This window comes from Carcharodon carcharias, chromosome 11 (assembly GCF_017639515.1).
Source record: "Carcharodon carcharias isolate sCarCar2 chromosome 11, sCarCar2.pri, whole genome shotgun sequence".
Classification (NCBI taxonomy): domain Eukaryota; kingdom Metazoa; phylum Chordata; class Chondrichthyes; order Lamniformes; family Lamnidae; genus Carcharodon; species Carcharodon carcharias.
The window spans coordinates 43,546,148-43,568,013 of record NC_054477.1 but is presented as its reverse complement, the minus strand read 5'-3'; the positions used below and the strand labels follow the sequence as shown (position 1 = coordinate 43,568,013).

Sequence of the window (21,866 nt, the reverse complement as noted above, 5' to 3'; positions counted from 1 at the left end):
ATCTCGCTGAACATCCAGCATCTGCCACATAATGGATGACTCCAGAGGCTCAGCATCTGCCTTCGACTCAGCATCGTCCTGGTCTCCAGCAGTCCTTCAACTGCCGGTGCCCTGGGCACTCTCTGCCTCCATCTGCACCTCAAGCAAGTGTGAAGTGCTCTCACCACTGTGCACCGACATTTTAGCCAAAGATCTAATGCCCACCGAGGAGCTGGTATCCGTGCTGGTGCCTGGTTCAAAGAGCGGGTGTGACACAGGTGCATCTGGAGCCTGGCGGTCCTCTGGCATTAGGGGTGGGTCTTCGGAGTGCTGCAATTGGTTGTGTGGTGGCAAATCCAAGGACATGTCATTAATTAAAGTCATCATAATGTCACTGTCCGTGCCAGGCACCCTAGTGAGACCATGGAGATCTGCATCATGGTGCCCTTGTTTTCAATGACCAATGGGAAATCTAGTTTTGAGGCTCCCATCAATGATGAGACTACACAAGAATGTTTGCACCATCTGAAACTCTCGCCTCTGTGCATTGCACTCTTAGCTTCGTCTGACACCCCAGCCTCTCTGCAGCTGGTTGACCGAAATGCGTGGCGCCTCTCCAGCTCCAAGGCATTCTGCTCGTATCTGGTTAGGATGAGGAGGCTGCAGGGCCTCCACCGGTCCACGACCTTTCAATGTTATAATGAGTCGTCTTCTCCTGAAAGGACAAAGGAGCATTGATTAGTCCACTCTCTACCTGCAGCGTCATTGCAGCCTGGCCAACCCCACCTGAGGAGAACCTTGCAGGGCACATCCTAGTCATGGCCCTCGAACCGCAAGGCACTCAGTCCAAGCAGCCAGGGCTCACCCCCTTGGCCAGCTCCAGCATCATTGACAGTTGGCATTCAGACTCTGACACTCCTGAGCTCCATGGTGTGTGGCCAGCCCTTAACACTTCAAAACACTGCTCCATGCTAACATGGTACCCACCCTTCCTGAGCGCAGCAGGTCTTTAAACCTCTTGCAGCACTGGACCCAGGTGCGCCGCACAACATCATGGTTGCTGACCAGCGTTGCCACCTCCTCCCAGCCCTTTTTGTAAGGTGCGGTGGCCTCGTCCTTCCATCCCTCAGGACAAGGATGTCCCTCCTGGCAGTCAACAGGAGGGCCACAAGGCATTCATCAGAAAACCGGGGGGCCGAGTACCCACCCGAGCTGCCCTCCTGCCTGCGTCTGAATCCATAATTTCTAATCTCCTGTTGACAACACCGAAGATGCCTTTGTTGCTGACAGTAAAGGCCCCCTCCCCTGCCTGCCCCTTCCCAGCCATTGGGGAGCCGCCGTTCATGCTCAGCAGGCCTTAATTGGCCCGCCAGCATGAAATTGAGGGTGAAGGCACCTTTCCTGGCTGCTCCCAGGCCCGACCACCAAATTCGAAATTCTGCCCCATTTGCCAGATCTTTGCCCACTCACTTAACCTATCAATTTCCTTTTGTAGCTTCCTTATGTCCTCTTCACAACTTACTTTCCTACCAATCTTTGTGTCATCATCAAATTTAGTAACTATACCTTTGTTCCTTCATCCAAGTTATACATATAAAAATTTAATCAAATGTTTACTGACTTTTTAATATCAAAAATTAAGTTTCTTGTTTAACATCTTCCATTTGTCTACTCAAAAGTCTTCAAATTATACTGTACAATATGCTACATTGCTTTATTAAGCTTTATTTGCACCTGGGTTATAATTATATATAATGTTTAAGTTCTGACTGACATCATATCATTCATTTAAATCATAATGGTGACACAAATACCCTTGTTAAACTTGTGTTCTGCAGATAATGAATTTTGTACCTACTGAAGATACAAGTCACATGGATTCACTATCAACCTCGGGTGACACAGCCTCCGCAGATCCACTTTCAATAAACGCAAGGACCCCTAGCTTGGAGGTCTCTCTGGCTGATGAAACAAACCAGCAGGTGCCTGGGAGGTCAAAGGTGAAGGAGCTTTGGTGGCTTACCAATGAGTGTTCATGATAAATAAGTATTTCCAAATTTATTCTGTGCTTATAATAATTTTGGGAGTAAGTGGTATGTGTAATCTTTGATGATGGTGGCTTGTTAATGTGTATATTTGCATGCTTTATAACCTTTTGCTCAATTTTCTTGGCAATGGAAATGAATCATTAAGGAGTTTGCACTTTTAAGAAGGTAATTATTGAAAACTGTTTGCTAAATTATACTAATTTATTTCACAACAAAGCTTGATTTTGCAAAGCTACTATGATCATGAAAAGAGTTCTGAGTGGGTTGAGGCTATTCTTTATTCTGTTAACCATATGTTCATATCAAAGTGGTGGATATTTGCATGCTTAATATAATTCTTTGGTATCTGGGAGAATACTGTATTGCTCTAAGGCCATACTTGCTGGTATCCAGCCGAAATATTACACTCCGGCTCTTCAAAAATTCACCATGACATTTCACACACAAGTGGTTACAATCAGCAGTCCAGTGAGGAAATGTTTACTATTTGCGACATGAAGGTTGGTGAGAAATAAACTCTAATTTCTAAGTGGTTAATTAGGATATGGAGTAAAAATAATTCTTTAAAGAAAAAATGGAGTTTAAGATAATTTTAAGCATTGTTCTTATTCTAAGTTACTCTTAACTTGCACAATTGGCAATTAAACTACAACCATATTAAAAATTGTATTTATTTCTGTGTATTTTAGATTTAATTTCCATTACTTCTTTTTCATTCATTCTACATAAAAAGCAGGTATTTGCTGTTTTGAGACATTTTCCAAATATTATATTGGATTATTAGGGTTCTGTACTGCTTTCTGCTACCATGTTGTTAAAATTGAAGAATACTTTTTATTAGGATGCTCATCCACCCAATAGGAAATCGGACTGCTGTCCGCAACACAGTTGGTGGTAATGCCTGAGTCCTTATTATCATTAAGTGCTGTATTAATACAGCACTTCATGCTGTATTATATCAAAAATCTGGAAACACAATCAGGATTGTACTGCAAATCTCTTTCCCAAATGGTCCAGGAATTTGAAGCATGTAAATGAGGAGTGGGAAATGCTGTGAAATATTGGATGGGATAAGCATAAGGCAGAATTTTGCCCTTGGCATACGGGATCACTGGGGGTGGGTGGGGGCATTCAGGATGCCGACTGCCGCCCGCAATCAGCAGCACACTATTTTACACAGGCAGGCCAATGAAGGCCCGCCCGGTGTAAGACGCCGCTGCGGAATGAGTGCGAAGGGGCGGGCGGGGCAAGGTGCTCAATATCCGCTGGGTCCAATGGCGATCCAGCGGCCGATTCAAATGCATCCTTGGCAGTCCTTGGAAGGCTGCCACCGAAGGACGCGGAGGTCGTGATGGAGAGCGTTGCGGGTAGACACGGCAGACGGGAGGGCAGGTCGGCAGGGCGTTTGACCCCGCGTTTCTCCGATGATTGCCGCGCTGCCCTCCTGGAGAAGATGACAGTGCGGAGAGAAACCCTTGTCCCAAGGGATGGGAGAAGGAGGCAGCCTCCCTCACCTCACCAAAAAGGCCTGGGAGGAAGTGGCATCTAGGGTCAGCAGCCATGATGTGGTGAGCGATGCCAGACGCGCTTCAACGATCTCCTGCGATCAGGAAGGGTGAGTACCATGATGGCATGGGTCACTTTGCAGAGCAGTTAAGAGCTACCCATCCCCCTGTGGACCTCAAAGTTAGAGTGTGAGTGGCAAATATCAGTGAGGCAGCATATGGGCAAGGAGGTGAGCCCCGGTTGCTTGGACTGAGTGCCTTGCGGCTCCAGAGTCACAAATTGGCTGAGCCCTGCAAGGTCTTCCTCAGGTGGGGTTGACCAGGCTGCAGTGGCACTGCAGGTAGAGAGTGGACTGATCAATGTTCCACTATCCTTTCAGGAGAAAACATGCCATAACAATGCAGAGAGGTCGCATACTGGCAGGGGACTGCCACACCTACTAATCCTCACTCATTATAAGCAGGAGGCCCTGGAGCTGGAAAGGCGCCATGCGCTTAGGTCAAGCGGCCGCGGTGAGGTTGGGATGCCACAGGGAGGTAAGAGTGCAGTGCACTGAGGTGAGAATGTCAGTAATTGCAACCATTCCACTGTTGTCTCCATTTGGTGTGAGCCTCGAACCTGGAATCCCCATTGATAATGGAAAGCCGAAGGCACCCTGATGCATATCTGTCTCACGAGGCTGTCAGGCATGCACAGTAACAGTGTGACGACTTCAACTGATGACATGTCCTTGTTCTTCCTTTTAGGCTCATGACCAGCCCTTTGGGATGAGGAGCCTGAAGGCCCATCACTGACTCCTGAGGACCACACTGATCAGAACAAACCTGCGCTACACCCGCGCTCTCAAGCAGGCACTAGCACAGATACCAGCAGCTCTGTGGGCATTGGATCGCTGGCTACTATCTCAGTGCACATTGGTGAGGACACTTCACACTTGCTTGAGGAGCAGGCAGAGGCAGAGAGTGCCCAGGGTGCCAGCAGTCAGAGGATAGCTGGGGACCAGGATAGTGCTCAGTCAATGGCTGATGATGTGCCTCTGAAGTCGTCCATGAGGCAGCAGATGCTGGACATCCAGCAGGGTGTGCAGGAGGATCTGGCTTGAGAAAAATGAGGGAATGCATGCCATGGTCTCCATTGTGGAGGACACCTTGCAGAGTGTGAGCAATGCATTGACCCTCATGGCTGAGCACAATGCACCTCCATGGAGCGAGTGGGGACTCTTATGGAGGGGCTCCTTCAGGAACTAAATCAGGGGTTCCTGGAGATGCGCTCCGACCTGCAAGCCCTCACACCGGCAATGCCCTCAGGTAGTCAATATCAGTGTGGGAGATTGGGCACCCAGTATCTTAGCTAGGTACACGTCCATCAATGGTGAGCAGGGAGGTCCAGAGTCACCTCACGTTGGCGCACGAGCTGCCTGTCGTCTCTGCGGGCTCCTCTCGGGGCCCTCCGGATGAGGGCAGCAGCTCCTCCGCCCCTCTGCCAGTGACCGTGACATCCAATGAGGCTGCAACAACTGGGGAGATGCCAGGCCGCTACCTTCCAGGCAGGGCCAGCCCAGGCTCCACAGGCCAGAGGACGCCCACCAAAGTCATCAAGGCCAACAGGACAGCAGAGTCAGCAGGCTGTCTCCAATGCCGGTACCAGCGAGGGGGGAGCACCAAGACGTAGCACCTGCAAGCGAAAATTTAAAGCACCTAATCACGGGTGATATTTGTTTCCCCCATTTTTCCATTGTGTTTATTGGTGATGGAAAACACCCGTCAATGTTAATTTGTAGAGTATTTGCCAGGCACCAATTAATTAAAGTGTTTTTGTGCAACTGACCTCTGGATGCTTCATTTGTTCTGCAGGTGCAGGGTAAGTCATGCTGTTATGATGGACATGTTTCTCCTTACACTATGTGCCATTTCAACAAAGTTTATGTTGTTGACCAAGGAACTGGTCGGGATCAAGTATGGAGCCCGTAGCACTGCTGGCATATGGTGGTGGCTCTTACTTGGTAGGCTAGCTGAAGGAGCATTGGATCAAAGCGTCCCGGGTATCCCTGCCTCCCTGGAGATTGCCCAGGTCAGCGTATATGCCCTCGGCATTCTCCTGACTGTGCTCGTCCTCAGACTCACTACTGGACTCATCGTCTGTTTCCTGTGCAGCGGCATCAAGACCTTCTTGCTCCACTGCATCCCTCCTTTCCAGTGCCAGATGGTGGAGAGCACAGTATGCAACCACTATCAGTGACACACAATCTGGGGGATATTAGAGTGCGCCCCATGGATGGTTCAGGCATCGGAAGCGCAGCTTGGGAAGACCTATGGTTCTCTCTACCACCCCTCTTGTGGAGGCATGGCTCCCGTTGTACCGCTGCTCGGCCTCTGTTCTTGGGTGGCGGAGAGCCGTCATAAGCCACTTTTTGATGGTATAGTCCTTGTCACCCAGGAACCATCCATCCATTCGGGCTGGAGCACTGAAGAGCCTCAACATCTGGGAGTGTCTCAGGATGTAAGCGTCATGGGAGCTACCTGGGTACCTTGCACAGACTTGCAGAATCTGCATCCTGTTGTCACACATTATCTGCATGTTCATGTTCATGGAGTGAAATCCCTTTCTGTTGACGAAGACACCTAGCTCACCTACTGGTGCCTTGATGGCCACGTGTGCAGTCAATTGCACCCTGGAAGCGGGGGAACCCAGCAACCGCTGCAAAGCCTTTGGCTTGCTCTGCCTGGCTGGCCTCATCCGTACGGTAGTGAATGAAATACAATGCATGCCTGAGCAGAGCATCTGTCACTTGACACATCTGTGGACAGCTGATTGGGAGAGTCCACACACATCCCCCACAGAGCCCTGGAAAGAGCCAGAGACATAGAAGTTGAGGGCCACCATGACTTTCAGCGCCACTGGCATGGTGTGTCCACCCATACAGTTGGAGCTGATCTCAGGGCCGATTCCCTGACAAATGGGAGGTCACTGTCTCCCTTGAGAGATGGAACCTCCTTCAGCATTGCACCTCAGACATACTGAGGTAGCTACATTGCCATCTGTAAAACCCAGCAGCAGGATAGTGGCGTCTTCTGCAGCCTCTACCTCTTTGGACTTCCTGTTGGCCCCGCGCCCCTTGCGCCTGCGCCTCTCCTCTCACAGCTCGCTCTCCTGGAGGCTGAATAGGGATACCTGGCCTCCCCCCTCTTCCTCCTCAGAGGAGTTGCCTCCAGCAGAGACCACAATCCCCATTACCAGGGTAAGGGAAGGCTGTCTGATACCTGGAAGGCCCCAAGTGATATGAATCCTCCAGGGGCCTGGAAAACAACACTGAGTCCTGAACAGAAGCCTCTTATTTCTGTCAGTGCAGTTCACTGAAGTGAAATGAAGGTGTCCTGTTCACACAAGCAACCAGCAGCAAGTTATATCCTAAACTACAAACCACTCGCATTTACAAACCCACCAACTCCTCTTATCCCACCCATGGATGAGGTTTTTGAAGTTGTGGCCTGCCCGTTTAGCCCATGCGACGGCCAGAAAATCGCACGGGCTACGTAAAGTCTGAGACAATTGTTGTCTTGGGAGGCCTAACTGGCCATATAATTAATGGCAGGTGCGCCTCCGTCTTCATCGCGCGCCAGTCTACAGAGATATCACAAGAGTGATTCACACTCGGGCGTGTCGGGCGCGCACCCGCACGCTGAGCTAAGGATTCTGGACACACGAGTTATTAAGGGGTTGAGCATTTTTGAAAGCAGATGAATCACAATGCCTGTATAAAATGTTTCCTAGGCTTTTAAGAGAAACAAGGAAGGAAATAATGGAGGCTCTAACCATCATTTTCCAGTCCCCTCCATCTACAGACAGTGTGCCAGACGCCAGGAGGGCTGTTAACATTGTATCATCATTTAAAAAAGAGTGGAAAGGATAGACTGAGTAATAAGTCAGCTTAGCTTTTGGTGGCGGGCAAATTATTGGGAAAAAAGAACAGAGGGAAAGCATTGGGCCATGACTTCCAAGCTCCCCAGCATTGTATTGGGGGGGTACTCCAAAGATGTGCTGGGGAATCCCCTTCAGATGTTCCCATGTAAGGTTTGCATGGCAATTGTACAGAAGTGCAAACTTCCCCTCGGCAATTGCCCTGCACTGGGATCCATCCAAAAATACAACTCAAATCACAATCTTCGAATGGTTCCAACTGGTTACACTAGTAGTTATGCAGAGAAAGTTAGAAGGATTAAAACCACTTCTAACTTCTGGGTAACTATTGCACAGACCCAGACCGATCCCCTCAGCCCTCCCAGAGGGCTCCCTGCACTACCTGACTTCCTTCAACCCACGGGCGTCCCCCACCACCACCCCCTACCGACTTTCCCAAGGGGTCTTCCCTCACCCCCATGACTATCCCACCCATGGGGCTCCTCCCACATCTTGGCCTGACTGGAGCCAACCCGAGGCTTGACGCCACCCCCAAAGCCCAGCACAAACCCTCCTCCCCCAGGGCTCGACACCCTCCCCCGACACTGCCCAACCTCCGACCCCCTCCAATTTCCCCTCCTCCCCAACCTCCGATTCCCCCACCCCCAAATCCTATCTGCTTACCTTGGACATCTGTCAAGGACCTTTAAATTTCAATGGACCACTAAACCTACCTGGTTTACGGCAGCTAGTGCTGCAAGAAAGGGGGCATGGCTTCCTTCACTTCGACTCAGCTGGACTTCGACGCTGGGCCCTGGGAACCCAGGCAAGTGGGGAGTATCCAATCACACCACTACAAAATCACAAAAAAGGAATGAAACTGGATGGCCCACCTGACATTGACCTAGACACCAAAAACGACAATGGCAATCTCAGCCCTCTCGACCGTGCAAAGTCCTCCTTACTAATATCTGGGGCCTAGTGACAAAATTGGGAGAGCTGCCTCACAGACTAGTCAAGCAACAGCCTGACTTAGCCACTATCACCTAGAAGGACACAGGCAGCAAATAGATGGGAACACCACCACCTGGAAGCTCCCCTCCAAGTCACTCACCATCCTGATTTGGAAATATATTGCCGTTCCTCTGCTGTTGCTGCGTCAAAATCCTGGAACTCCCTTCCTAACAGCATTGTGGATGTACCTACACCACATGGACTGCAGTGGTTCAAGAAGGGAGCTCACCACCACCTTCTCAAGGGCAACCAGGGATGGGCAATAAATGCTGGCCAAGCCAGCAAAACCCACATCTCATGAATGAATAAAAAAAAAATTAGAAGACACCATAAGATCCAGAAGCAGCAGAGGCTTGTTCTTCAGCCCAGGCAAGTGATTTTCTGGCTGGGAACAGACTGAAGCTGAAAAACCAGCAAAGCCAGTGGCTAATCAAAGGCTCAGCAGGAGACTGAAGACTCTCAATAGTAGCAATGGTGGGGGAAGGGCAGTAAACTGATCAAAGTAACTTTAAATATTGCAAAAGAGCAGCAGATCAGACACATAAGTTGAGGCTTACAGTTTAGCCAGTGTAGTCCAGAAGTGTCTTCTTGATGTCAAGAGAAGTTCAGGAATTTGAAGCCAAATTTAAATCCCATTAAATAGTGGAAAGATTTTGATAGAAGTGTATTATTCATGTATTATTGCTTACTGTAGTTTGCAGGTTGTGCACATTTTCAAATGATCAATAATTTGTTTGAAATTTCTGAAGAAAATTCATTTTATTGCATATTCCTAATTCTTAGACTTTACAAATTTTATTTTTAGGACATTGAATTCATGACTGAGGAAGATGAACTTTCTGGATCTACAAGTGAACTTCCATCAGCTCTTGAGGGCAATGATAGCTTCAGCCTTGAGATAACAGAACCAGAAGAAAAGGGCGATGGAGATGTCATTCAGTCAGGGCTTTCAAGGTTAGTTAAACTTGACATTTGTGTTTAAGATTATTGTTAATGTGGTTAATTTGGCAACATTATATACGTTTAAAAGAAGAATGCTTTAATACATTTAGACTTGATTTAATTTAGCTGCCTGCAGCCTAATTATTGGTCCCAAATTAACCCTTCTCTAAAACTGATTTAGTTCTCCAGAGATACAACGATCAGGCAAAGACTCAGACACTGAATTAGCAAATAATAACAAGTTTAATGAACAAAAGCCAAAATAAAACAACAATACACTTATCAATTAACTAAAGACTTATAAATTAATTAATAAAAATAAAACAAAAATCTACTTATCAACCAAACACTACAGACTTCATGCCATCAAATGGATGGCCAGTCCAGAAGAAGCAGAAAACAACCTCAACCCTTTGTGTCGATAGCCTGTGGCTCCGAAGGAACCTGCACTCGTCGGGGTCCACGTTGACAGCAATTTTGCCTCTGTCCCTGGGCCCAGTACTTCACTGCCAATCCCTGTGCTGACCAGAACTCCTTCTGCCCTCGAGCACCTGTTGATAAAACCAGTTTCCCTCTTCTTGGTGTACACAAACAAAATGGTTTCGTACCTAATTCTGGCATCATCCCACTTTGATCCAAAGTTGTTGCTAACAGCTAATTTATCAGTAATGCCACAAAGGTTAATTTCATTGGTTCTGGCTATTTGCATGCATTGCCTTAGACATAAAACAATGGATTATTTCAAGAAGTATTCTTTATCTTAAAATTGCACAAATGTCCTATTCATTAGGCCATCACTGGGCCAGTCAAGAACAGTGTGTTCTGAAAGAGGCCACTACTGTATAATGCAGGACCCTTTCTCACAGCTGTTGTTACAGCATTTTTAAGTTTCAGACTTATAATCCTAAAATAGGAATATTAGTAGGAAATACAGAAATAAATACAATCCAACTCTAATTAACTATTTGATTATTAATTACTTATCCTTCAGTAACAGGGTAATTGAGGTACTTTCTTCTAATACAATCGTCTGTTGCTCGTCGATGACTACTTCACAGTACTGTATTAAATTAGCTTGTCATAAAAGGCCAGCAACATCAACATGGCTCCTTTTCTGATAATTTGTTAATTCAAAATGGCAATTTGGCCTGGTTGGTCTGTTGCAGAATGCATGTTTGTAAAAAGCCTTAAAAATAAAATGATCAAGCACATTAAATCCTACTAAAATAAAGTCTAAAATCTAAGCCAGCTTGCAATATTAAGTAGTAATGAGGATAGTTGTAGACTGATGACTTGGAATGATGAAATAGGCAGAATGATGGCAGATGATGTTCAATGCAAAGTGTGAAGCAATGTGCTTTTGAGAGGACTAATATGGAATAACAATATACTATGAATGGCACACTTATGAAAAGTGTAGATTGTCCATATATATCAATCCTTAAAAGTGTCAGGGCAAGTTGATAAGGTGTTTAAAAAAGTATATGGGTTACTTGGGTTTATAAAATAGGGACATAAAATGTAAAAGCAATAGGGCCTCAGTTGAGGTGTTGTGGGCAATTCTGGACACCACAATTCAGAAAAGGTATAAGTGACTTAGAAAGGGTACAGAGGAAGTTTTCCAAAATGTTACTAGGGATGTTGAACTTCAGTTATGAGGAGATGTTGGAAAAGCTAGGATTGCTCTCCTTGGAACAGGGAAAGTTAAGAGGCGACCAAACAGAAGTGTTCAAGATGATGGAAAGTTTTGATAGGAGAGATAACTAAAAAATATTCCTCAAGTGAGTACAGAAATAACCAAAGGTCATAGATTTAAAACTATTGACAAAAAATCTAGAGGGGAAATGAGGAGAAATTTTTTCACTCAAAATGTTGTCAGCATCTGGAACGCTCCAACTCCATAAATAATTTTACAACGGAATTGGACAGGTACTTGAGGATGAGGAACTGATAGAATTGCAGACAAAAACCTGGGGTATGGGACTAAGACCACCTACTCTGTTAAAGAACTTGCTCAAGTATGAAGGGCCTCCTCCTGTGTTGTAAGTTTCCATGACTCCAATATATTTTTAAAAAGCAAAGCATAAAATTAGTCAGACATTCAAAGTTACCTGTCGATTTCCTTGGAGCAGTAAGCATTCAGATCATCATTCTCAGCTTTAAGCAGGTAAAGCCAATGTTTTCAGGCTTCTAGTAGTCTGAATATTGGCTTCAGGTAGTCAAACTAAATGGAAAAATCTGAAGTAAAACTGACCTCAACCTTGATAATTGCAGTTTTGCTTTGATTTTATTGCAGCGTTTTAAAAGTAGCTAGGATTAATTGCAATTGCTTAAGTAAACACAGACTAAGGCCAGAATATTCTGCTGGCTGTTGGCGGCAGGCATGTTTGGCAGCATGAGCGGACAATATGGCGAGAAAGCCAAAAATTGGTTTTATGCCGTCATGATGCACATCATCTAACTCGGATTCATCAGATTCCTTGCCTCCAGCAGTCCTCCCAAGTGCCAACGACCTCGGCTATCCCTGCCTCCACCTGCTGTGGAACAAATTGTGTGCTGTGCTCACCAGATTGTGATCGCAAGGCTGCTCTATATCTAGGTCCCACCCAGATGTGTGTTGCTGTACAGGTGGAGAGTGTGGATGAGTGTCATGATGGGTTTTCAACGGTGCTGCCCTCAGGGCCCTCATCCGAGGTGCTCATGGCGCCAGGGTCAGGGTCAAGCTTACCTGAGGGTGACGTGGCAGATGTGCCTAGGAGAAAAAATGGAGGTTATTAGTGCTTGGCAGCCTTGTTACGTACAGAATAGTAGACTCAGAGTAGTCTTGACAGAGCGATGATGTGGTGCAGGACCCTCACGTGGATGCTTGCTGGCGACCTCACCGTCACTGCAGGAATGGTTCACATTCTCACCGGCCAGCTCCAATGTGCAGCTCTTGAACCGAGTGAGGACCTTGATGTCCAGCACTCCACCCCCGGTCTGAGACCTCTCCCGTGGATTGTATGCGATTTTGTCCTGCATAAAGACAGATGGAGAGAGTGTGAGCAAGGTGCATGCCAGGCCAAATGAGAAGGATGCCAGGTGTGGGCGTGTGTTGAGTAGAGCCATGGATGAGATGAGGAGGTGATCTCCAGAGGAGATGAGGCCAGATAGACTTGAGGGTGTGTATAAGAATGAGAGTGGTGATGTCCCTTGAGCCGGCAATGAGTGAGATGTCAGTGAATGTGTGATGGGGCTGTGAGTGAGTGAGTTGAGAGTGATGAGATGATTGATTTACTCTGGCGGCACGGATGAGATCATTCATCCTTTTTCTGCACTGGATGGCCGACTTGTGTGCAGCTCTGGCATTGACCACTACTGCCACCACCTCCCAAGCCGGAGAGGTGAGACTGATGGGCCTCCTGCAGCCAGAGCAGGAGTAGAGGGCGTTGCAGCATGCCTCCACAGCGTCCAAAGGTGTCCCAGGGATGTATCAGTGAATCAGGAGCCTGCACTCCTCTTGGATTTTTGGGCCATGTCTTCACTGGAGCAGTCCTGGGCTGCATGCATGCAGCTGCAGTTAAAATATGGCGCCAGAGTGAGGAAGTGGCGAGGTAACAGCGTGGCGTGCAAATCAGAGGCCACCAGCCAGCAATCCAGTGTGTTTCACATGAATGCATCATTCATGAGGCGGGACATGCCAGGAAGCAACAATATGGCATGAAAATGCGGCAGGTAAGACGTCGTTTTTTGTGCCCACTACTGCACTTAGTTCAAATCTGGGACGATTCCACACTAAGTCTCATTCATCTCCAGCCAACCTACACATTCTACAATTGAATAGGAACTCTGATTGCCCATCTGCTCTTTACTGTACGGCTGGTTACCTGAAGAGTTCCATTATAAACTATATTTGCCAGAGCCTGGAACAGAAACTTAGTGGGTATGGGACTGAAGCAAGGGCTGATATGTCGAACTAAACAATCGAAGACTAGAAGAGGGACTAGCAAGCCCCTGACTGGAGCAGAATTGATTGGGCTTGCAGTCCAAAAGGAGAGCCATTAAATTGATTTAGTTTTGTTAATCCTATTTTTTAATGTAAAACTTGCAACATGATGTTTATGTTACTTTCTTGCAGCTTTGCTGAAGGGGACAGGGATGGGCTTCATGATCTTCGTATATCACCCCCTCCCTCGCCTTTCTTTTCTGCAATACTTGCAGCCTTTCAGCCTAAAGCATGTGACGATGCAGAAGAAGCATGGCGCACCCACATCAATCAACTCATGTCAGATTCTGATGGTTCATGTGCAGTCCATACTTTTCATGTGTTCTCTTCCCTGTTTCAGGTGAGAACCCATTTTGGTTTGTACATATTTTTCCAAAGTACCATACTTTATATCCTAAGATAAAAGCAAAATATTGCAGATGCTGGAATTCTGAAACAAAAACAAAAATTGCTGGAAAGACTCAGCAGGTCTGACAGCATCTGTGGAGAGAAAGACAGAGTTAACGTCTCCAGCCCAGATGACTCTTCTTCAGAACTACAGAGAAGTAGAAATGTGGTGAAATATATACTGTATAAGGGGAGTGGAACAGATGAAGTTGGATAGAAGGCTAGTGACAGGTGGAGGCAAAGGAGAGATTGCAAAAGATGTCTTAAACAAAAGGTTGAAGAGGTGTTAATGGTGGTGATACTGGCTAAAGGAGGTGCTAATGGTGACATTAAGAGTAGAAAGCAGGATGAGCCAGTGACAGATAGCCCTAGTGGGGGTGTGGTGTGGGGAGGGGACAGTGTGAGAGCAAGGATCAAAATAGGCTAAAAGGTGGGGAAAGAACAACAAATGGAAATAAATTTTTAAAATAATAATAGAAATGGGGGGGAAGTATATATAAAAATTAAAAAATAAATATTTGAAAAAAGGGGAACAAAAAGGGCTGACGATGGAGGAGAGAGTTCATGATCTGAAGTTGCTGAACTCAATGTTAAGTCCGGAAGGCTGTAAAGTGCCTAACTTTATATACTTTATATCCTACATGAATATATACATTTGCAAAGATTATTTCCAATTTTGTAAAATGTTATGAATGGATAGCAAATCTGAAGGTATTGCTTCAACCTTAAAAGATGACTAAAATGAATTATTTACCAATAATTTTGTATCAGAACTTCTTTCATCGATAAGTAAAATTTTACTTTTTCAGCACTTTCCTTCAACTTTCTTAACAGTATTACTCATTTGGCATTTATTTGAAGGGTTATGGGGAGAAGGTGGGAGAATGACACTGAGTAAGTTGATCCTTCAGAGTGCCAATGCAGATATGATGGGCCAAATGACCTCCATCTGTGCTGTATCTATTCTGTTGTTCTGTGATAATTAATGGAGAAAACTATTTGTTAACTTTCAGGATGGAAAAGCAATTGAAAATAGGTATAAATTAATTGAACCAGATTTTGAAAACAGAGATAGTAGTAGTAAACCAATTGCAATCATTTTCCAGTGTATTCAGAAGAAATTCTGTTCCCTAACCTGGGATGCTGCAAGTTTCCTTGGAGACAGTCTGCGAGGGATAGGATCAAAATTTATGAGTTCTTCAGAGGTGCTCACCTCATGCTCAGATTGTCCCACAGTCTTCTTAGATGCTGAAACTGTAAGTATCTGTTGACTGAGAATTTTTCCATTAATTTGTTACAATGAAGATGAATACTTCTTTATTGTTAAAACTTTTAACTCTTTTCAATTTACTTTGATTAGAAGTACATTTAATGTAATCTATATATGCTTTTCAAATGTTTAGCATTATAATTTTCCAAATTGTTTATATCAATAGGAAATATTTAAAATACCAGTAGTATTAAAACTCAAACTTCTCTTAAGTCTCTCTCATGACAAAATATATTTAGAAGGGAATTAATAATACAACAAATGTAAATCACAGCTACCTAGTTTAGCGAACTAAATCTGGATCAATTATAATATTGCAATTATTGTTAAAGCGTGCTTCTCCTTGTTGAAATATTATATAATTATGTTTTAAAATGTTAATGAAATATGCTTGGACAGAAAATGGCCCCTTTCTATTTGCTATTTATGATTTAGCTGAAAACCTCGAAGAAAACCTTCAAAAATGCATTTAAGATGCAGGTATACTTAGCAACAACAGCAATGCATTTCATGGAAAATCCTTGTTAGCATGCCACAGAGACAAAATTAGCTTTGTTTTGGCTATGATACAGTTTAAACTTTTCTTTTAAATTATACCTGGGGCGCAGACAATGTTTACAAATCCACGTTCTTTGCACATCCTTAGTAGTCCTGCAAAGGTAATGATTTTCTAAATCTGCTGCAGTCCTTGTGGTGATGGTACTCCCATAAAGGTGTTAAGTAGGAATAATGGCCACGAAATTTAACTCCATAGCTCTTGGTCTCTCAGCGCAACAAGAACTTTTTTGCCTCTAAGATGGCGCAGCATACACAAATACCTCTGACACCAGGTGCCATTTTGGCGAGGGAGTTATCACACATGCAGGGAACATCCAGCGGGAGTATGCAGTGTAGGCAGATTGTGATGTCAGTAAGTGTGTAACACTGATTTGATGCCAGCACTGACATTTTGGAGCTCAACACTCTAGTTAACTCTGTCTCTTAAACATGCACACCTGAACATGTGCTCAGCAGCAGGAAGGACCCCCCCACTAGTGCTATTTAAAGGGATCATGAGCTGCTTTCAGGTTAGTTTTGGAGTGATTTGTACTGATTCTTGCTGCAATTGTAGAAGCATTTGATGGTTTCCAGAGTTGTTTAAATTTTCTGAAGTCTACAGTATGGCACCTGCTGTAGGACTTCATCCTGACTTCAAGTATTCAGCACAACCACCTGCTTTCAGATGTGGGAGCTGAACAAGATGCTATAAGACGAAGGGGTGAAGTGTGCTCAGCATGGGGCCATATGTTCAATAAATAATTTCCTTACTTCTTCCTCAGCAAAAAAAAAAACGTGTCAGACTTTACCACTTCACTAAGGATGTCCTCACTGAAATCTAGCACCTGCTGCTGCCACAATTGGAAGCCCCGAGCAGGTTGAGGACAGCTTTGCCGTTGCCTGTGAAAGTAAGAACAACCATGAACATATAAGTCCCTGGCTTCTTCCAGGCTGGAGCAGGCGATCATTTGCAACGTATCTCAGTTTGCTATCCATTGTTTCATAAGGGGCTCATTGTGGCTTTGTATCTATATAACAGGAGAGCTCACTACATTTCATTCTCTTGCCAGAGTGAGGCTGCAGCCCTTGCTATTAGCTATACAGAGCCCCGCTGAGGAGGAGGCAAATAACACAGCCTTTTTCTGGATGAGCTATGCATGATGGACTCATCCTGCTGCGATACCAGTACATAGAACTTCAATCTCTTATTCACACTAGGTTCCACACCTTAGCTTTCCTTTGTCACTGACCAGTACAGCATCCCCTTTGCAAAAACAAAGTTCACCATAAAATAAACATTCCAAACCAGATTTATATATCATACCATGCCATGCTGCACACTTATATCAACTGATCACTCTTGGGCATTCCCTTAGTGTTTGTCTTCCTTTTCCTGTCCTAGTGCTCCTCCTACACCAGTGGCTACAACATTGTTGGTAGAAGGCTGCTGACGTTCAATGGGGAAGGCTGAAGATGGCCTTGCAGGATGACTGCGAGCAGCTCTAGCTCTAGAAGGCTCAGTTTTGCACTGCATCATCTCGGAATGGGCAGCAGCTGGCTGGCTGGCAAGAGCAGTGCCACTGAAAGAGTGACAGGTTTGAGAGGACAGGTACTGCCATCCTGAGAGAGGACAGCAGCTCCGTGCTTCGCCATGTCACTGTTACTTGTGGGGACAGTGCCACAGCAATCCTAGTAATGTGTTGGAGGCTTCACTCTGAGCTTCCACTGCTGCACCCACACTAATGTTTGTGCTGCAGCGATAGCTGAGACATCAGTCAACAGACGTTTGCATCATGGTTGGCTCCACAATTTGGCTAGTAGAATTGGCCAGCACTTGCTGGAAAGGATGGGCTCCAAGTGAAAAATCCTGTGCCAAGTTGGTATCAGACACCTCCATGTTCTTTCTGGTGGGCTTCCCAATGAGCTGGCTGGCTGACAGGCAACAGCAAGTGCACTGGCAATGTGGCAAGGATAGGGCAAATGTTTTCCGAAGAGAGGCTGGCAGGTTTGTGCCCCACACAGAGCAACTGCTGAACCCTGGTTTTGGCCCCTCAGCAATCATAGTCATCTGTTGGGAGACAGCTTGCTGGACTGCTGTGACACTCTGCAAGCCCCTTTTCACACTGAAACCCATATCAATGATGGCAGCAGTCTGAGCTTGCTTTTTGGCAGGTTTTGTAATGTATCAAGTATTTGATCAGACATAACAATAAGCCTTCTTCTGTAGGTTGCCCCATAGAAGCCTTCATCTGAGTCTTCTCAATAAAACTCGTGTGCAATCTTGCACTCTGGTGAGATGGCACCTGTGCTATTCTGGCCCATTGGCTGCTACCCACTTGTGCCCATTTTCTAACCATATGCAGATTCTGCCTCTAATCTATCCTGAAAGATGAGCATCGTGTCTGTATCTGAGTTGGTGGTTGTCATTGCGAAGTCAAGCATGGGAAAATGCGAACTTGTGAACTTGTCCACTTTGGCAGGAAGGATAAAAAAGCAGCATGTTATTTAAATGACGAGAGATTGCAGAACTCTGTGGTGCTGAAGGATCTGGGTGTCCTGTACATGAATCACAAAAAGTTAGTATGCAGGTACAGCAAGTGATTAGGAAGTCAAATGGAATGTTGTTGTTTATTGCAAGGGGAATGGAGTGTAAAAGTAGGGAAGATTTGCTATAGTCGTACAGGGCATTTGTGAGACCACATCTGGAGTATTTAAGAAAGGATATAATTACATTTGAAGCAGTGCAGAGAAGGTTCACTTAACTCATTCCTGGGATGAAGGGGTTATCTTACGATGGACAGGTTGGGCTAGCTTTAACCAATGCGGGCTGCTTTTAAATGGCGTTGGACACTCATGATACTGACCCCTGCTGATGCATTTAGCCAATGAACGGAGTAGTTAGTGTTGGCTGAATAAAGGAACCATTCAAAGGAGCAGGCAGCACAAAGTTAGCATGCTGCCTGTATCGCAATCAATGGGTGCAGATTAATCATGCATCACGATCCTCGTTCCCATTTTTGAGGGCTTTCCAGTTTGGCTCCCAGTGATTATAGGTTTATCAGACTTGTGACTGAGACCCACAAGACATGTTGTTCCATTCCTCATTTGTTTGTAGATGATCTCTGGATTCAATGGCTCACCATATATATGTATATTTATAAATAATATATATTGAGCAAGTAGTTAACAGTCAGTTGGAAGCTTTAAAATTGCACAGCTCCAAAACACTTGTAAAACAACATTTTAAAAATAAGTGTATTGAGAGTCACATTTTCCATATTTTGACCATGGCATCAGTACCCATAAGTGAGAGTGTGGTAAACAGAATGTCTCATTCTGATATCTGCAGGTTTATATAAAAGCATTCCCATTCTGCATTAAACATGACTATATCTAATCTCGCATCTTACAGTACTTCCTCAAAAATCAACCATAATTGCAGGCATCCCTAGCCAATCAAGGGTAATTTTCAGAAAAATGCAGCCTCTACCATTCCTGTGAAAAGCTAGTGAAAAACTGAGTCAGTTTAACTCTACAGCAGTAAATTCATAGAGTTCTAATACTTTCAACAAAAAGTACTTAAGGCTTGTGAGCACAAGGTTTGTATTTTTTAAGTTTATATATGTTCAAAATGGTATATACTTACAGCATTTCTCTCTCCTCCAGCTGATTTCTTGTGGGCTTCTTGAAAGACTCAAGTTCAATGTCTTAGAACTACAGGAATATTTGGACACATACAACAACAAGAAAGAAGCTGCACAATTGGTTAGTCATCTTTCAGAACATGCCAAAAAATACTCTGATATTACATTATTAAATGTTTACTAATCTAATTTAAAACTCTCGACATTTTTATTATCTATAACTGTAATTATAAATGTGTTTTTCTCTTTTTGAGTTCTTCTCCCCTGCTCCTTTGCCAAATAACATCTGGTCATTTCCAGCACATGAGCCAGTAATTCCTGTTAACACTGCCTCTTTGAATTATATGCAATAGAAGTGTGTTTAAAAACAAAAACACAAATTATCTATAAGAGTTTGACACGAAATGCATTTAGATAGTTTCACTGTGGCCCCTAATGGACCTCCATTACAGAAGTGCACCCAATTTGGTACTGACTTGGAAATCTCACTCAGAGGGACCACAGATTGATTGGTATTGTTAATACAAAATTGTTTCACTGGTAGAGAGTGTCAAAACTGTACAAATTGTTCAACCAAGAGAATTTTGCCCTGTATCTGTGGTATACACTGGCTGGGCAAGTTTATTGCCTAAAGTGAGAACGCATTCTATCGTTTTGTATTAAGATATTCAATTTTAATAATTTCAGGGATGAGCTTGTTAGTTAATGAATATGCATACAGGCAGTTCAGTGTAAAGTGTGGCAGTAACCAGGAGACTCAGATTTGATCCCTGCTGTGGGCTGAGCTTGCCAATTTCAGCATATTTGGCAGTTGGGGTTCTACAGTTGGACTTAATGGGTGAGATATTGATCACGTTGCAAACATTTTCCAAGTTTAAATTATTCTGCTGTTCCCTTACGGGCACTGCTATATTGGCAAAGGCAGCTTTCCCTGGTGGCTGCCCTAAAAAGCAATAGTCTCCTTGCACATGGGACAAAAAGCTTATTTAAGGGCCCCTTCTGGAGGCTGGACACCTGACTTGCAAGTGGAGGGCACCACATAAACCTTTTTTTTGCATATCTCCATGTAGAGCTAGATGCAGCAGGAGTGCTCCCCCAGATCCATTGTAGGCCACTGCAGGGCCACAAGTCCACTTCCTGTTTTCCTCCCTCCCCTTCATAGGACTTAACTAATGCTGCACCTGATGAAGCAGTTGGCCTAAATTTTGATCATAAGGAAGTGATGTGTAGAAAGGGAAATCTGCCCCACAGTCATGATCACTGAAACATCATGACTAGATGCTTCCTACCCCTCTCCCCTGCAACCATCTAATCTTCCAAGAGAAACAAATTAACAGAAAAAAACCAGGGCCTATAAGGTGGGGAAAAAAATCTAGAAAATTCCTCTCTTACCCCCTCAGGCAATCAAAACTAGTCCATGAGAGCATGAGGACTATGGTATTCATTACCTGTTAATCCATTTATCTTCTATAATGTGATACCTATCCCAGTCAAGAACCATGTAGCTCCCTCTTGAAGCCATGCAGAGAATCAGCACACACCACACCAGCTGCTAACACACTCCAGAAGCTCATTACTGTCTGGAAAAAGAAGTATCACCTAACATCTTGTTTATTCCAATTTATGCATAGTTTAAACACATTTAAATTAGAGGGAAGCAATGTGATGAGCTACCTCTGGAGGCATGACAGTCACCGGCAGTTTGCCACAATAAATAAAATTAGGTCTGAGGCCTCAGGTCTCCAGCTTCTGTAGCACACTTTGTGAAATTAATTGTTCTTTGACTGAAAACGGATCTAAGTCAATTTCTAGACCAATGTCCCTGGGCTAGGATATAGAACAGTTGACTAGTTTCTGTTGCTAATCGCTATCCATGAACCACCTCTGGAAGCCTGTGACTATGTGGTTTTGGGTGAGCATAAGACAGGAGATGAATATAATGTTCACCATAGTTGAATAACCTATTGCTATTAATTAAAGATTGTCTATTTGTTGAGTTGTCAATAGATGATTCACTGCTTTCAGACAAGGAATAGTAAGGGAGAATAATTTAGATTCATGATTTTTCACATAAATTTAAGCTCCATATATATAGAATGAAAGATGATATGGAAAAAAATACTTTAAGGTGGTTTAGTTATCACACAGTATTTTCATGTCTAGTACTTGGATCCAGCTCAGATCAATGAATGAAGTCTTTGGTTACCAATAACAGTACTATATGTGAATTTGGAGTACTATATGTGAATGTGGAGTTGCACACAAAACTGTTGTCCACTTACCATTAATTGCCAGTGTCACTTAGAGACCTCAGGATGACCAGTAATGGAAATGGAAAAATTCACATTTGTGCAGTTCAGTTATTTTTTTCTGACAATCAAGACATTTTCCTACATTGGACACCAGAATCTGAATCAATTGTCTCTGTTCTATCGCTATCACATTGGTGGGGAGGAGCAAATGCCAGAAACACAACTGACAGAGATCAAGAGTGTCCAAAGAAATTTTTGGATTTCTTCCTTAACTAAATTATGGCACACACACAAAACCCAGGCCTGACCACAGTCCTGTATATAAAGGCTATTTTTATTAGGCTCCAGCAGTGGCACAAATTAGAAAATTGAACTCTAACTTCAACGCATCTTATTTTATGAGGC

General features: G+C 44.4%; 1 protein-coding gene across 6 annotated transcripts in view; it reads left to right on the top strand.

Annotated features, from left to right (window-relative positions):
* The window catches only part of LOC121284064 (protein furry homolog), a 520,851-nt gene that overhangs the window by 472,762 nt on the left and 26,223 nt on the right, over positions 1-21,866 (top strand). For 5 of the 6 annotated variants that reach the window (XM_041199077.1, XM_041199078.1, XM_041199079.1 and 2 more), the window contains 5 exons: positions 1,818-1,979; positions 9,250-9,398; positions 13,504-13,711; positions 14,865-15,014; positions 19,232-19,330. In XM_041199077.1, the coding sequence (XP_041055011.1) occupies positions 1,818-1,979; positions 9,250-9,398; positions 13,504-13,711; positions 14,865-15,014; positions 19,232-19,330 (768 nt within the window). Of the gene's footprint in view, positions 1-1,817; positions 2,528-9,249; positions 9,399-13,503; positions 13,712-14,864; positions 15,015-19,231; positions 19,331-21,866 lie in introns of those variants that run through there. The other variant, XR_005944426.1, reaches the window with a different exon arrangement.